Source organism: Piliocolobus tephrosceles, chromosome 14 (genome assembly GCF_002776525.5).
Source record: "Piliocolobus tephrosceles isolate RC106 chromosome 14, ASM277652v3, whole genome shotgun sequence".
In the NCBI taxonomy this organism is placed as follows: domain Eukaryota; kingdom Metazoa; phylum Chordata; class Mammalia; order Primates; family Cercopithecidae; genus Piliocolobus; species Piliocolobus tephrosceles.
Window position 1 is genome coordinate 80,420,763 of NC_045447.1, and position 16,580 is coordinate 80,437,342.

At 39.0% G+C, this 16,580-nt stretch overlaps 1 protein-coding gene across 5 annotated transcripts in view; it reads right to left on the reverse strand.

Annotated features, from left to right (window-relative positions):
• The window catches only part of SMARCA2 (SWI/SNF related, matrix associated, actin dependent regulator of chromatin, subfamily a, member 2), a 183,398-nt gene that overhangs the window by 149,131 nt on the left and 17,687 nt on the right, over positions 1–16,580 (reverse strand). For all 5 annotated transcript variants that reach the window (XM_023213200.2, XM_023213205.2, XM_023213203.3 and 2 more), the window contains exons 3-4: positions 14,104–14,233; positions 7,029–7,451 (exon numbers count right to left, since the gene is read on the reverse strand). In XM_023213200.2, the coding sequence (XP_023068968.1) occupies positions 7,029–7,451; positions 14,104–14,233 (553 nt within the window). The remainder of the gene's footprint in view (positions 1–7,028; positions 7,452–14,103; positions 14,234–16,580) is intronic.

The window sequence follows — 16,580 nt, forward strand, 5'->3', positions numbered from 1 at the left end:
AGAGTTTAAAAAAGAAAGGGAGTCACGCAACAATCAGATGCAATTTCGGTATAGTCCTAAAATCACATCCTGCAAATTGCACCTCAAGCCCTTTTAGGACAGACCTCTATCCCAGTCTGGAATAGCCCTGCTGTTAGAACCCATGCTTTACTAACAGAGCAACGAGTTTATCAGTCTTCTGATGTGAACGACAAGCAGCATACACTTTCTTTTAAGGCCTATAAAGCATATTTCAGGTTTAATCAGTGAATTTTGGGAACTTAAATTTTTTCTTACTACATATTAGAAAACATTTCTTAAAACATTCATTTTTAGCCAAAAAAAAAAAAAATCTGCTCATTCCACCTAATAAAAATTAGCAAATATTAGGATTCAAGGGATCATTTATCCCATGTTATCAGAATAAAATAATATGTAATCTGCAAGCTTGTCAAAGTGCATTGAATAAGTTAATTTAAAATAATTTTCCACACTGAACTTCAGGAGTTTAAGTTAATTACTAGGTACAGACTTAAAGTTTTAAATGTTCCACTTCTCCTCCTAGATGAATTTTTAGTTGCCTTAAAATTATAAATAATTTTAGTGATGATACCAGATGAGTTAGTAAATTTTTTTAAAAGAATCTCAGTAAGCAGATGTTAAAGTCCAGAGCATTCTTCCAATTTTTTCTATATCCTTTCTAAGAAAAAATAGCTATTAAATGTTAACAAAAATAATAGTCTATATACTTCAGAGCGATTTAATAATTAACCATACAACGACATACATTATGAAAAATTGAACACATTTATTCAATTTCCAATAATCACCAATTAGAAATGGGCTTAAATGACAATACAAAGAAAGTTATAAGCAAACATTTTGACAGGGGGAATGTGAAGAATGAGAACAAACTGCTTAGGAAACTACAGTGTGTGTCTTGTGTTCGTGTCGTGTGTGTGTGTGCGTGTGTGTGTGGGATGTTACTGTTCTTTTCCCCTCTTTCTAATAGGTAAAACATTTCCAAAAGATACAGAGCTAGGTAAGATTTCTTTATGAGGTAATTTCCAGCGGTGGTTCTAGGGGTTGATGAAAAAATCTTAGGTGGAAAATGCACTTCATTTTATTTTTAACTTTAGGTATTGTACCTCCATAATTAAGAAGTTTTTTCATCTAAGTACTTTTTTTTCCTGTATAAAAGGTCTTTTATGTAATGCATACCTTCTTAGAGTTCCTTTCATCCATATACAAGAAACCAATTTCTAAATATTAAGTCTCAGGGTTACTATGCATTGGAATAAATTATTGGGGGAAGTTTTAGAATGTTTTTCCCTGGAGATCTTTAAAACAGGGCACATTTTTCATTTGGGTTGCTCTAGATGTGATCCAGTCAAGTAAGAAGAGATACAGATTTCTAACATTTATTTTAATTCCCTACGATTCTGTGACTCTCCTTAAGAAGCTCAAGAAGCTGGTAGAATTTAACATATTTGAAGACTTGGTATAAGCATGCTAAATCAGGAATTTAATACATTTAGGTCCTCTAAAAGCAACTACCTTTAGGTCTTACTGATAATATCGGAAGAATTACTTTAAATGTAATTCTCAAAAGTGTTTTTCTTCCCAGTTCAAATAATTCATCAACAAAAGCCATAACACTGCAATCGTGTTATAATTTCACTTGTACTGGCATTCTCCTCTTTAGCATTATTGTCTAGAAATACCCATGCAGAAGACTGTGAAGACTCCCTGAGATACAGTCACGTCATTATTTTTAAAGCTACATTTAATCAAGAAAGGTACCCAAAGCTTATCTGTCTTCTCTGGTCCAGAATCTAGTCTGTGACTCCAGACTAGATCTGAAACATGCATGGACAACCTTCTTCAGTCACTAAATAGAAAGACATTCTAATTTTGTTGATTCACCCGTAACAAATCTCTGTGCGAGAGACACAGAGAGATTCAAACATCTACTTATATATTCCAGTCTCCAATTTAAAAGTACTGCAACTTGCTGTGCACTAAACAGGTACATTTAAACGCCCTGTATCTTTCCAGAAAAAATGCCCTTTCACCTCAGCTGTATCACCTGCTGGTTGTGTGAGCCTGAGCAAGTTACTCAACCAATCTGTGGCTCAGTGTGCTCATCTACAGAATGCGGATAGTAACAACAGCCACCTCATAGGGCGGTGATAAACATCCAATGAGATAACAGTGTCTACATGCTCAACCCTCAATCCTCAGCTCTTGTCGTTTTATTGCCACCAAGGATAGGGAGGTAAAGAAGCCTACCTGACTCAGCTTTATAGAAAAACCACATGGCAAAAGAAAAGTCTTTCAGGAAATTCGATACCATATTAGCTGGCAACTTTGGGAGTACTCTTTTTCTAAAGCAATTTCAAAGTGTTTCAACAGTTTAATACAACTCCTCAGCACAGATATTCGGATGAGTCCGCCTGCCATGTGCTCCCTGGAGTCTGCTACCAGAGCGACTTAGAGCAAACTCTACTTCCTAGCTAAACACCACAAGTTCATTTACCGTGTGGGTCTATTTTCTCCTCCCTCTGACAGATTGTATAAAAACGACTACTTACAGAGGCTGGGGAACTAACACAGCTTGCTGCAATTAGCCTTGCCCAAAGTCTAACTACCTATTCATTAGGTTTTATGCCTGTCTGTCCCTCAGGCGGCTTACGGGTTCGTTTGCCTGGCTGGCTTTGCTCTCTATCCACAGAAATTATCTCCTCTACACCAGACCCTGGTGGTCTGCTACTTGACAAGACTTTTCCCTGGTATCTTCAAATGGAAGACAAATCACATTCTTTAGTTTATCTCTTGCTCCCTTTCCAACATAAACAATTTAGGTTTCATTGTCAGAAGTACAAAATGCCATCTGCTTTCCCTTCAGTCCTCACTTTAGGAGTCAAAGTAGAAACAAAGTAGAAACTCTGGCCCTCCAGAAGGGAGTTCCGGGGCAGCAAAGCAGGGGGGAGACAGTCTTTACTGAATGCATCCCTATACCTGATTTGAAGCAATAAGGCAACAAATGTATTAAAATACCCAAGTCTCACAGGCACAGAACTTCTAAGCATTCAGAGCTCCCACTTAGTTTCCAGCATACAGGACATTCATGCAAATAAAAGATCTATGCACTCAATAGGAATTTAAGTGGTTTCCACAGGTTGGAAAAAACAAATGCAATAAAACATATTTAAATTGAGCATATAAAATTTCAGATATCAAAACAAAACACTTTATTTTCTACCATAAGGTCTCTCCGTCACCCCTCAAAAACACCAAATTTTTTCAGTTCCCATTTTTCTTTCTGCTTGAAAATCTGAAAGGAAAAGTGAATCAAAATGAAAAGAAAAATGATGGGTTAGATTTGAGTGGTGCCCACAGCAGGCAAGGGCACATTCCATCATAAGAGTGGCTGACATTTTGTAGGAGAAACCACTGCAGAGTTATGTGTTCCATGTGCAATGCCTCAACTCCAACCATAATTCTTTGGTGTTGGCTAGGATGATGTCACTTTTGGTGAATTATAACTTTGGAGTAGATTTGAGGCAGACCACCCCAGCCAAAAAGATTCTCTTCACACATGAATAACACTAGGAAATGGAACAGAAGCAAAATGGGAACACAACTACCTCTACATAAGTGAATAACATCCTGAAATATTAGCAGGGGTATTTAAAAGTAATTATTTTATAAAAAGGAGATAAACAATAAATAGACTAATATTAACTTTAAAAAGAAAGTCATACCTTATTTTTACTTTTCTAAAAGCCAATCTAAAAAAACAATTATTTTTTGCAAGTAAGGTTATCTATTTCCCTAATGAAACCTGTGATGTGGGGACAAGTTCAGCAATGCTGTCAAATGGAAGTGCCCTCTCAGTGACAGAATGGGCTCATTCTATTTGAAGGGTATTTGAAGGAGGTATCTTCTTTCCTCCTTCATTCATGTCTCCTTTCCACTCTTCCATAAAACCCTACCTGCCCAAATATTGTCATTTCTAACGAAGCCCCGACTGTTGACAATTTAAAAAGACATGAGCAGTGAGTAATAAAATGAATTCCCTTTAATGACAGGCACCTGATGATGGAAGACGTAGGTACTGGAGCCAGGTTAAAAAAAAAAAAAAAAAAAAGGAATAGAGCCCTCTCTTCTGAAAATGATCCAGAAAATGAACTCAGGATTGGGTTTATTAGGACATGAAGCATTTATTGTATATAAGTATCCAGATAAATGGAACTTCATCTTTTAAATTTTACTACTTTGTTCAGTCATATTATTTTAACCTTGGATTAAAAAGGTTTCTCAAACAAATCATTCTGCTTCCTATATATATATATATGTTTTTTTTTTTTTTTTTTTTTTTGAGACAGAGTCTTGCTCTGTCGCCCAGGCTGGAATGCAGTGGCAAGATCTCGGCTCACTGCAAGTTCCACCTCCCAGGTTCACACCATTCTCCTGCCTCAGCCTCCCGAGTAGCTGGGACTACAGGTATCTGCCACCACGCCTGACTAATTTTTTTGTATTTTTGGTAGAGATGGGGTTTCACCGTGTTAGCCAGGATGGTCTCGATCTCCTGACCTCGTGATCTGTCCGCCTCAGCCTCCCAAAGTGCTGGGATTACAGGCTTAAGCCACTGTGCCCGGCCCGCTTCCTACATTCTTAAATGATATCTTGGAATCTTTTACTACTGAGTCTAGATCATTCTTTAAAATATCAATGCTTGAGCCAGTAAGATTACTAATTTTGTTGATACTGCGTCCCAGAGTAAGAGGGAAAAGGCTCACAGGCTCGAAGTAAGGTGTGCAGATACTGTCTCTTTACACACAGATGTAAAATGCTTGCATCTTGGTACCCAGACTTTGTGATAGGTTTTTTCCCTTGTCATGAGCCTTTTTGCCATGAAGCAGCCAATTTGGGAAAGTGGTTAAGAACATTAGTTCTCAAGTCAAATTGCTGGGGTCTGAATCCTGACTCTCCATCATTAGCTGTGTGACATATGCAAAGGACTTATCACTGAGAATGGCACGAGTAGGCCAGCAGGCACTCAGTGAGGATAAGCCACACACATACATATACATATGTGCTTTTTTCTTCTATCTGGCTGCATTCTCAAGAGCTGGAGTTTTGCAGTTTTAAAACCTCTAAATACTTTTAGGGTTCAAACTGCCCTTTTCTGCAGTTTCCTGTATAACTTTTCCAGTTCCCAAAGCTCAGTCCTCTATGATCCTCCACCTGCCAAATGCCTCCATGGTAGCCACACAGAAATCTGGAGATGAAATATTTTCTTGCCCTTTTAAAACCCACTGTCATGGTATGAAAGTTTATGGTCCCCTCAAAATTCATGTTAAAATCCTAATTCCCAGGGAGATGATATCAGAAGGTGAGGCCTTTGGGAGGTGAGTACTTGATGAGGGTAGAGTCCTCATAACTGGGATTCGTGCCCTTATAAAAGAGGCTCCAGAGAGCTGCCTTGTCTCTTCTGCCATGTGAGGACACAGTGAGAAGGAAGCCATCTATAAATCAGGAAGCAGGCCCTCACCAGACACTGAATCTGCTGGTGTTTTGAAGTTGGAATTCCCAGCATTCAGAACTGTAAGAAATAAATTCGCTGTTTATAAGCCACCCAGTTGATGACCTTTCATTACAACAGCTCAGACTTACTAAGACATCCGTTCTTAAAGCTATAACAATTAATAAGATGAGTATATCTCTTATGTAGGCCTACTCTTGGAGCTGCCTCTACCAGAAAATAAACATATACAAACTCAGTAGGCAGAATATTAATTAAAAAATACTAATCTGAACTCTCTCCCATGGTGTAAGGCCCAAAACCCAGGAAGAGTACCAACATCCCAAATTAATTGTTTGCAACAACCTGCGTGTCCGAAATTGCCTAAATGAATGGAAACCACTCAGAGGAAATGGTGTCAATGTCAAGGAAGTACCTCATTCCCTAGAATCCAAAGCTTTCATTAGAATAGACCCATAAACTCTCTGCTTTTCCAGTTCTTTAACAAAACGCTTCCTAGAGAAAACAACCTTCATGGAAGATTATTCCACAGTCCAGAGTCCCCTGCACCTCTGAAGTCTATCAGTGGGATCGAGACAGAGGACCAAGAGGCCATGCAAAGGATGATATCATTTCTACCCATTGTATAATGTCATAGCTTCAGATTTCATCCCAAAGTATATAAGAAATAGGCCATGTTGAATCTGTTAGTCTATTATGAACAAATGCTATTGATGTTTCTATCATGCAGTGCCTCTTACAATAATGATTATGATTAATTTAAAAAATAATCCCATGTGGGAAATCAACTGTATACTCTCATGCTAAAAATGGCTTTTTCTGAGAAATTGGTAAGAACTTCCTTCCAAATGGCGAGACTTAGATACAGGACTTTGTCTCCTTTTGGCTCTGATTGTCAAGAAACTCAAGTCATCTTTGAAGCAAATATAGCAACTATGAGAGCTTTTGCAGCCCTACTTGCTTACCTCCATTTCTTACTTATTTTTCTATTTTCCCTTGTTTCTGATTTTTCTACTCATAATTATTTTACAACAGGCATGCTTCTTGTAAGCCTCTCCAGATGTTCTTCATAACAAAAAGGGATAGAAATAAACAAATCAACAAATTATAAAATGGCTGTAGTGGGACCGATTTGAGCAGTGAGTTTTGGGGATGAAATGCACTAAGTCCAGAGGTTCTTAACCCTGGGTGTGTGGACGCACTTCCAAGAAACCTTGAACCTCTTGAAAGAGAATGCAAAATCACGGGTGCTTTTTCCCCGGGTCTCCAGCTTGCACAAGCACCTCTTAAGGTTAAGAAACACTGCCCTAGGTCTCAACAGCAGGGAAAGACCAAGAATCTTGGCCGTCTGAGTGGAGCAAGGATAGAGAGCCAGTGGGGTATAACAAAAGGCTATGTCAGCCCTGGGCTTGTACCAACCCAGTGTTTTGGTGTGTGAGCAGTCTTTCTTATCCAAGTTGGACCATGGCATTATTCATTTGGTTGCGTATTAACCTACCAGATGGTCTGTTGTAGTTAACAAGGGCCGGCTGCTGTTGTTGCTGCGTCTGTGGTTGCGGTGGCTGCTGCTGCGGCTGCTGTTGCTGCTGCTGCTGCTGCTGTGGCTGCTGTTGCTGCTGCTGTTGTTGCTGCATGCCAGGCAACGTCCTTTTCCCCTGGACTGCAAGCTGCAGCGTTTCAGGGAGGGGCTGGCCCCGGGCCAGCATTTTATAAGCTAAAATCTGAGCTCGAAGCTGATGCAGCTGGACGGGACTGAAAGGTGAGGGACCTCTGTTGGGCTGGCTCATGGCCTGCGGATCACCTGGGATGAGGGCCCCTGGCTGGCTTGGTGGCATCTGAGGTGGCGTTGGGCCTCCTCCAGACATAGGGCTGGAGACGTGCTCTGGGGCTCCTAATGGAGATGGGTGCGGTGACATATAACCTAAAATAAAGCACAAAAGAAAATCACAGGCTGCCCTTGACAACCCTGAAAGAGAGATATCCCTGAATATTCTAATAATTGTCTGCACCAACTGTCTGATAGAAATTTAAATGACATATCATTTATTAATTATATGTAGTTTAAGATTTTAATATATTAATATGTGCTTGATATATATGTAAAATTTAAAATTTTCTGGTAGCCACTTTAAAAATGTTAAAAAAAAAAAAGCAGGTGAAGTTAATTTAAATGTATTTTATTTAAACCAACATATCCAAAACATCATTTTAAAACACAAAAATTGTTGGTGAGATATTCAACCTTCTTTTTTGTCACACTAAGACTTTGAAATCTGCTAAATATTTTACACTTAAAGCATATCTCAATTCGAACTAACCACACTTCAAGTGATCAACAGCCACATCAATAGTCCTAGAAGGTAAACTGTTAGTGGTTGTTGTTCACCTAAAGGAAAGGCACCAAGGGACAGTACTGAATGGTAAAAGTAGCTCCAACTGCGAGAACAAAACCTGATGGCACCTGATATATCTCAATGGGGAATAAAGAATGTCTCAGGTGGAGAGCAAACACTTGGTTTATTGTTATGCATGTTATGAATAACTTGCAATTATTGAGTGCCTACATGTTGTGGGTACTATGCAAGGAGTTGTCTTGCACTCAACTATCACAGTTGGGTTCTCCCTAGTAGCAGAGCCTTATTTAAGGATTGAGTACCAGCAATTTACTGGGAAGGTGCGTGGACACTAATAGGGGTATGAAAAGGTAATATAAGGAAGGGAAGGCAGCCAATAAGGGGGGGCATTATCAAGCCAGCTGCTGCAGTGGGTATCTGAAGATTAATTCAGTGCAGAAACTTTGGAATATATGGTAAATAACTTGCCTCCAAATTATTCCAGGAAAGGGGTAAAGAAGCTGGGGTATTTACACTCCTGCAATCAGCAGTCACTGGTTAAGTCACTGGTTATGACTAATGCTCTAAAGATTATTGTTCTCCAGGGACTTTGCTATATGTGGGAAAGGTAGATGTAAGTGAACCAAGACACTGATTCTGGGCACAGGAAATCAGGCTGGTGGGGGTACTGAAATGGTAACGGGAATCAAGAAGATATGGGTAGAACATACATTATTTCTTCAACCTTTACAACAACCCTAAAAGATATATACTGTTACCACATTTTTTAAAATGAGGAAAATGAGGCTCAGAGAGTAAACCAGTTGCCCAAAGTCACACAATTAACTCTTGACAGCTTCAAGATTTAAACCAAGGTATGCCCTTTCCATGATCTCATATAAATTTGGTTATATGAAAATAAGTCAGGGACTTGAAAGTTTCAAAAACCTTCTAGAACCACTTGTGATGTAACATAAAAATGAGAGTAAACTGTTTGGTTTCTAAGAGATCTAAATGGGAAATTTAAGAACACTTTTCTGGGGAAGAAAAATCAAAATGCACAAAAAAACCTCAAGGGACTTATTTCAGGAGATGATCTGCATAGCTTGGCCATAGAATTCCTAGAAAAGCATGACTGAACATTGTTGGAGGGAGATCCAAGATGAAGGAGAGAACAAAGTGGCCTAAAGCAATCCAAAAGGTGTCCTTGAGCTGAAACAAAGTGCGAATTAATCAAGTCAAAGGTGTCCCAGAACACAGCATTACATACATAGATGGATGAAAAGTCTCTTCCCTTTAATAAATGTAATCGTGTCACAGTTCTCACAAAGGTCATCACATAAGTGTTTATTAAATTCCTGCTGCATGCTCAAATCTAAGAAAAGTTTGAACTGAAAGAGCTCTGTGCATCTGCAGAATCACAGAGGCCTGAGAATATATGACTGCCACCAACTGGGGATTCACCCTCATAATTCACAAGACCAAAGAAAATAAAAGATTCAGTTACTTTTATCTCCAACTGTCATTTGGAGAGGGAGGCAAATTTAGCATGATCCCCTAAACCAAAAATGGGTTTTACTCCACCAATTGATGAGAAGTAGAACTCTATTCAGGGAAAATCCTGCCCTAAAGGTAAATAGAAGAATTGCTAAATTTCACTCCACAAATCCCTACTCCGTGAGGAACCACAAACACCATGCAGTTTAGGGTTTGAGTTGGTTATATAAAATAGCCAAGAAAATTCCCTTGAAAGTCTGCAAGACTAGCAGAAATTTAAATCCCAACATGTTGTTATTATAACAATAAACACTTAGAGAATATCAATAATAGACACTTAACTTCAGCATTAACATGCTTCTTTAAGAAGGCTTACATTAACCCCTTAATTGTAATGCTAGTACAAACTGGTAGTCTATTCATTATGATGTCTTTCTGGCCAGCCCTGAGTTTACCACAGGAGGAAAATGTTCCCACCAAACCTGCTAACATTTTCACAGTAGAAGAGATATGACCAGGGCTTAAAATTAGTCATACGTTTCCTGATTTCTGGTCTTTCCTATTTCCTAGGGTCATCAATTAGAATCTCACTCATAGCAAATCATAAGATGCCTAATACAATGAACCAAAATATTAGGCAATCTAGCCTAAATTCATGTGTAACACTATGTCTTACATCACTCTTTGAAACTATGAACAAGACAACATTATGAAGGTGAGACAGTTACATTAAGCATAACAATTTAAACTCTGAAAAAAAGAACCTGGTCACTGGAAAATCAATACAAAAAAAACTTACCTCAAATTTGATCAAAAAAATTGAGAGTGAAATAACAATCATTTTTGAGTTAGTCAGTACAACAAAATTTCACCTCAAATTTGATCAGAAGAAAACGGAAGTGAGAATTATTTCCCAGAATTTGTAGGGGATGTGAAGAGAATCATTCTGTCACAATATGTTATTAAAAATAGAGATTTTTATTTCTACATGAATAGCATCCCATAAAACTTGAAAAAAATACAGAATCTAAGTGATAAAACAACATCACATATTTTGGTAATTATCTTTAGTTGAGAAAACAGAGTGAAGAAATTGCCTGAGAGTGAATATACATTTGTCGGTAGGATGACAGTGTTGATGCAGATTCTGCTCTTTTTGGAATCTTGTATGATTTGCTCGTTCCAGAGTAGTCAAAAGTGGCAGTTTTCTTTCCCTAGTTTTCAAGGGCTATTATCTCCCCAGTTTCACCTTGCCTCAGAGAGATGCAATAACCTTTCTCCTATTAATGATCTGGAACATCTAAGTGCCAATATTATATGAATTTTCTCTACACACATGCACACACACACACAACACTTAAATATATACCTGCCTTTGAAGGGTTTCTATCCAATGGACTAAAAATAAACAGTGTTATCGTTGGGACCATAAGGTACACAATTCGGTATTTATTGAAGGAAATGGCTTTGCTTCTTGACCAACACCCTAAAATAACCTAATAGGTTGCTAGGTAGTTAAAGCTCACAGCCTTCCAATCAATACCACATCTCTCTGTTCCTGTGTTTTTATATTAATAAATGGCTTTTCACAATGAGTTTTTTAAAGACATGTGCTATTACCAAGTCCAAATTCTTTTTAGATCATTATATAAAATAGGACTGCATTATACTAATACTGCTTTATTCAAAAATATACCCTAAAATAACTCATTCCTCAGCCTACAATGCACTTTACTATTTTAGAGAATATTACATGTTAATTCTGATTCCCTTTAATGCAGACCTTTGCATTTAAAGTTATTATACTTCATTGAAATCACATAAAAGTTGAGATCATTTTAAACTGTTGACTCTTTAACATACAAACTTCCACACCTAATTGAACAAAATTTACTAATATCTATACAGCCATGTGCTAGATATCATGTAAAGTGTTGTGGATTCCAAGATAAATAAGACATCATTTTTATGTTGAAGAGAGGAGCCAAGTGATCACAGAAATAAAAGTAAAAATGCTCTCAATTACGATTTGTGCATTTGAAGTGGTTTTAGTTTTCAGGTTTTCCTAGGACTCCACTATTAGAGTTACTGCAATGACTGGAGCGGAAAAAGTAAGCACCTGGCTTCAAGAATCACTAAATATTACTCACCTATACCTCCCAGGTATTAAAAATAAAGGTTTAAGTCCAGGCATGGTGGCTCATGCTTGTAATCCCAGCACTTTGGGAGGCTGAGGAGGGTGGATCACCTGAGGTCAGGTATTCAAGACCAGCCTGGGCAACATGGTGAAACCCTGTATCTATTAAAAATACAAAAATTAGCTGGGTGTGGTGGCACACGCCTGTAGTCCCAGCTACTCAGGAGGCTGAGGCAGAAGAATCGCTTGAACCTGGGAGGCAGAGGTTGCAGTGAGCTGAGATCACACCACTGCACTCCAGCCTGGGCAACAGAGGGAGACTGTGCCTCCAAAATAAATAAATAAATAAATAAAAATATATATATAAAGGTTTATATTAGCTCCATGAATATACTTGGCCCCTTCAAATTTAAATGATAAGCCTGGAAATACTGTCTTACTTCACTCATAACAGTGAATGAGTCAAATTTTTTCTTCTTGTACTGCAAAAAGTCCCAGAGCTTTAGGCTGCTCTTCTGACATAGTCAAGATTCTATGAGTTATCTGCAACAATTATGCCTGCCTGCCACTAAAATTCAGATAAGAGTCTGGGATGTTCAAAAGCCTGTTCAAATATTAGTTGGGGAGGCACTCCTATGCCTCCACGACTTGACTATTTATATTTCAAAAAGAAAACAACTGTGCTTAGACTTCTCTAAATCCTCACAGCCAAAAGTCTTCCCTCGGGTAGATGGATATCTGATCATGGATGGAGGAAACACACACATTAATTACACAAGATTATATATGGCAACACATAAACCATAAACCCTGAATTAGAATATCTACATATTAATGTCAATTAGTGCTAGATTAACTCATGCCCGTCACATGTTGAAATGACCACATAATGACTCTGAAATCAGGCTACATTGTATTAAAAGGCTTTGAGGTACCTGAATAGTTTTCAACAGTGAGGAAAAGAAAGAGGACTTGTTACGTATGAAGAAGAAAAGAAATATGCTGTATTTCTTTTAGCCATTGTTGTGAGTTGAATTGTGTTCCCCTTCCTCCAAATATGTTGAAGTCCTAACCCCTAGTACCTGGGAATGTGCCTTACTTTGAAAGAGTATTTTGTTTCTTTTTTTTTTTTTTTTTTTTTTGAGACAGAGTCTTGCTCCGTCACCAGGCTGGAGTGCAATGGTACAATATCGGCTCACTGCAACCTCTGCCCCCGGGTTCAAGCGATTCTCGTGCCTCAGCCTCCCGAGTAGCTGAGACTACAGGCACGCACCACCACGCCCAGCTAATTTTTGTATGTTTAGTAGAGACGGGGTTTCACCATGTTGACCAGGATGGTCTCGATCTCTTGATCTCATGATCTGCCCACCTCAGCCTCCTAAAGCGCTGGGATTACAGGCTTGAGCCACCAGGCCCGGCCTGAAACAGTATTTTTGTAGCTGTAATCACGTTAAGATGAGGCCATACCGCATTAGGGAAGGCCCTAATCCAATGAATAGTCCTCATAAAAAGAAGAAAATCTGGGTCGGGCACGGTGGCTCACACCTATAATCCCAGCACTTTGGGAGGCCAAGGCAGGCGGATGAAGAGGTCAGGAGATCGAGACCATCCTGGCTAACAAGGTGAAACCCCGTCTCTACTAAAAAAAATACAAAAAATTAGCCAAGCGTGGTGGTGGGCACCTGTAGTCCCAGCTACACGGGAGGCTGAGGCAGGAGAATGGTGTGAACCCGAGAGGCGGAGCTTGTAGTGAGCAGAGATGCGCCACTGTACTCCAGCCTGGGCGACAGAGCAAGACTCCGGCTCAAAAAAAAAGAAGAAAATCTGAACACAGACAGACACACAGGAAAAAAATCATGTGGTTACTAAGGCAGAGATTGCAGTGATGCATCTGCAAGTCCAGGAATACCAAGGATTGTTGGCAACCACCAGAAACCAGGAAGAAGCAAGGAAGGATTCTTCTCCAAAGCCTTCAGAGAGCGCATGGCCCTGCTGATGCTTTGATTTCAGACTTAGCCTCCAGAATTATAAAGGGGATACATTTCTGTTTGTGGTAATTTGCTATGACAGGCCTAGCCACCCACCAGAAATGACACGTAATTTCACTTCCAGATAAAGCTGTCTTATAGACAATGGATAAGCATGCAATTTAAGGGACACAGGTGGTTCACCTTACCTTCACATCTACACTGTTGCTGGGAAGCAGGCCTAGATTCTCTTTCTGGCCCTCTCACCGATTGGACATGTAAACTTGGCAAAACAAAGTAAATTGTCCAGCTTTATCTTCTCCAACTATAAAACTGGGATAACATAATTTACCTTAAAAGATTATGATAAAGATTCTGGATAGAGTACATAGAGCACTTTGCAGACTGCTTGCACACATGATGGCTAGTAAAATTACTAGGACTTCAGAAATAAAATTTCCCATACAAATCATCAGATTGTATTGGTGAGGACGGAGGTAGATTTCTATAAGGAAAAGAAACCTGCTGGATTTGATCTTCCTTAGACACATTCTTTGGAAGTCATAATTACAACATCCAACAGGAAAGACTGAAAGACTATGCTGGGGAACCAGTATCCGGTGTGTAGCTGACACAAACCTTGGCTGTGTTGATCCATTGGACTCTGGGGAGGGCCCACGCCTGGGTGAGGTGGTCGCATACCAGTGCCCTTCATGGATCCACAATGGATGTCTTCTACAATCCCCTTGTCATGTATCCCATCGATGGGCTGAAACATTTAAAGGACATCAGTTAGACACCTCTATAAGGGAAAACATTTCTATTTGGAGTTTTCAGACCCCTCCCTAAGTTCTTCAAAAGTGTGGCACAATCATTTACTACCCGTTCTAGAGTTAAAAAAAGGAGACTAGACCAAAAGGATCAGCAACCTGTCTGTAAGTCAAATGTTAAGTCTTTAAACAGTGGATTTTTTTTTCTTTTCTTTTCTTTTTTTTTTTTTTTTTTTTTGTAATATCGAAACGGGCGATGAAAATGAAGCCCTGGTCACAAGGTAGACAAATATAGGCTATTTTTCCATACCCTGGTAAGTCATCTTGAAACCTGTTATATGTTGAAGTTAGTCTGAAGTCTGAAGGAAGGCTGTTGGACACATCTGTGATGATCCAGTTTTGGTAATTTTTCTCCATTGGAAGGAAAGGAAAGATGGAAAGTTTAAAAGTTGAAACCACAGGGTTCCATGGCAGTTGGAAAGAGAGGAACAGACAGGACAGAGCCGTGAACGGGGGTGAATACTGAAAGGGAAAGGGTGTGCAACAGATAAAGCTATACTACAGAGGGAAGAGGAATGGAAAAGGTTAAGGGCATGGTTTGAAAATAAATAATGAACACAGGAGCTGGACCCAAAACTTGAGGCATAATATGTGACAGACATGCAATAAACAGCTATTGAATCGACATTAATCCAATCCAGAATTGGGCAATGGAGCATGTGTTTGAAAAAGGAAAAGTCTATTCCTCCCCAAACTGTAATAGCAATTTTCAAAACAGCCTGAAAGAAAGATTTCCAGTTTATAGAAACCAAATGACTTCAAGCAAGAAAGTATGAGTGTTTGCAGTTTTAGAGAAAAGAAAGTTAATTTCTGCAGAGTCAAAAGTATGCACTTGAAAAGAAGAAAAATGTATCATAAAGAGGATGTTCAGAAGAAAAATGGGAAGAATCTGGTATAAAGAGTGTCACTGAGTCTGTTAAATAGTAATAATAGAGAGGAAATCAAAGCAACACAGCAGATGTATTTAGGCCACTTGTTTATTTATTTCCAGCAATGTTGAAAAGCAAAAAGCTGAAGCCTCAGAGGGAGAAGGAAGAATAAGAGAAGAAATAAAGCTGCCTATAAAAAGAATGGAAAAAAGTGAAGGCATCTGGTCAGCAGGTGTGAGCTCTAAACCCGCACCCAGGTCCTCACACAGGGAACTATCTGAGGGGCTGGGGCTAAGGAGAAGCAGGATGGCAAAAAATGCAAAACTCACAGAATGCAAGCGAAGCAAAACAAAAAAAGGGAGTATTTAAGAGGGTAGAGAGAATATGAGAAAGTGTAATAAAAATGCTAGGACATAAAATGAAGGGATCAAAAGAGATAACAATAAAAACGATCCAGGAGAGGCCGGGCGCGGTGGCTCACGCCTGTTATCCCAGCACTTTGGGAGGCCGAGGCCGGCGGATCACGAGATCAGGAGATCGAGACCATCCGGGCTAATATGGTGAAACCCCGTCTCTACTAAAAATATAAAAAATTAGCCGGGCTCTGTGGCGGGGGCCTGTAGTCCCAGCTCCTCCGGAGGCTGAGGCAGGAGAATAGTGAACCCGGGAGGCGGAGCGTGCAGCGAGCTGAGATCGCTCCACTGCACTCCAGCCTGGGAGACAGAGCAAGACTCCGTCTCAAAAATAAGTAAATACATCATACATACATACATACATACATACATACATACATACAAACGATCCAGGAGAAAAACACAAAACTGACCCAACACTCACACGCTGAATTTTTAAGTGCTAAAGAACAATAAAGTTTAGCTAAGTATTTCCCTCACATTTTATCTTTCATTTTGAAGGTGAGATATCTTCAAATTATTCTGAAATTATGTAAGCCACTTAGAGGAAGGTTTACAAGTCATTGATCAGATCATATAGCTCCGAAATTAATTTAATCTCAACACAAAACAATTTCAGGACTTGCATGTGTCAATACGTTCAATAGGTTCCCTGAAAAATATGACACGGAAAACAAGCAGCTTTATTGCTCTAGAGCTCTGACAAGCTAACAAATTTATCTGTTAAAAAAGGAGAAACTAGGGAATGTTATAGGGATACCCATAATACATTGTTAAATGACAAAAAGGAAGTTTCAGAGTAATTAACAGAGACAATATGATTCTATAATAGTAAAAGAAAAGTAACAAAAATATTACACCAATATATACATATCTGTGCTTATACAGTATTTTTAATGAACATACAGAAAAGTAAGATAGAAAAAGCATGTACAACAAGCTGTTACTTGGGGTGAAGGTAGGATTATCTGTTTATGTCAGTATTGTTTTCCTTTTCAAAATAA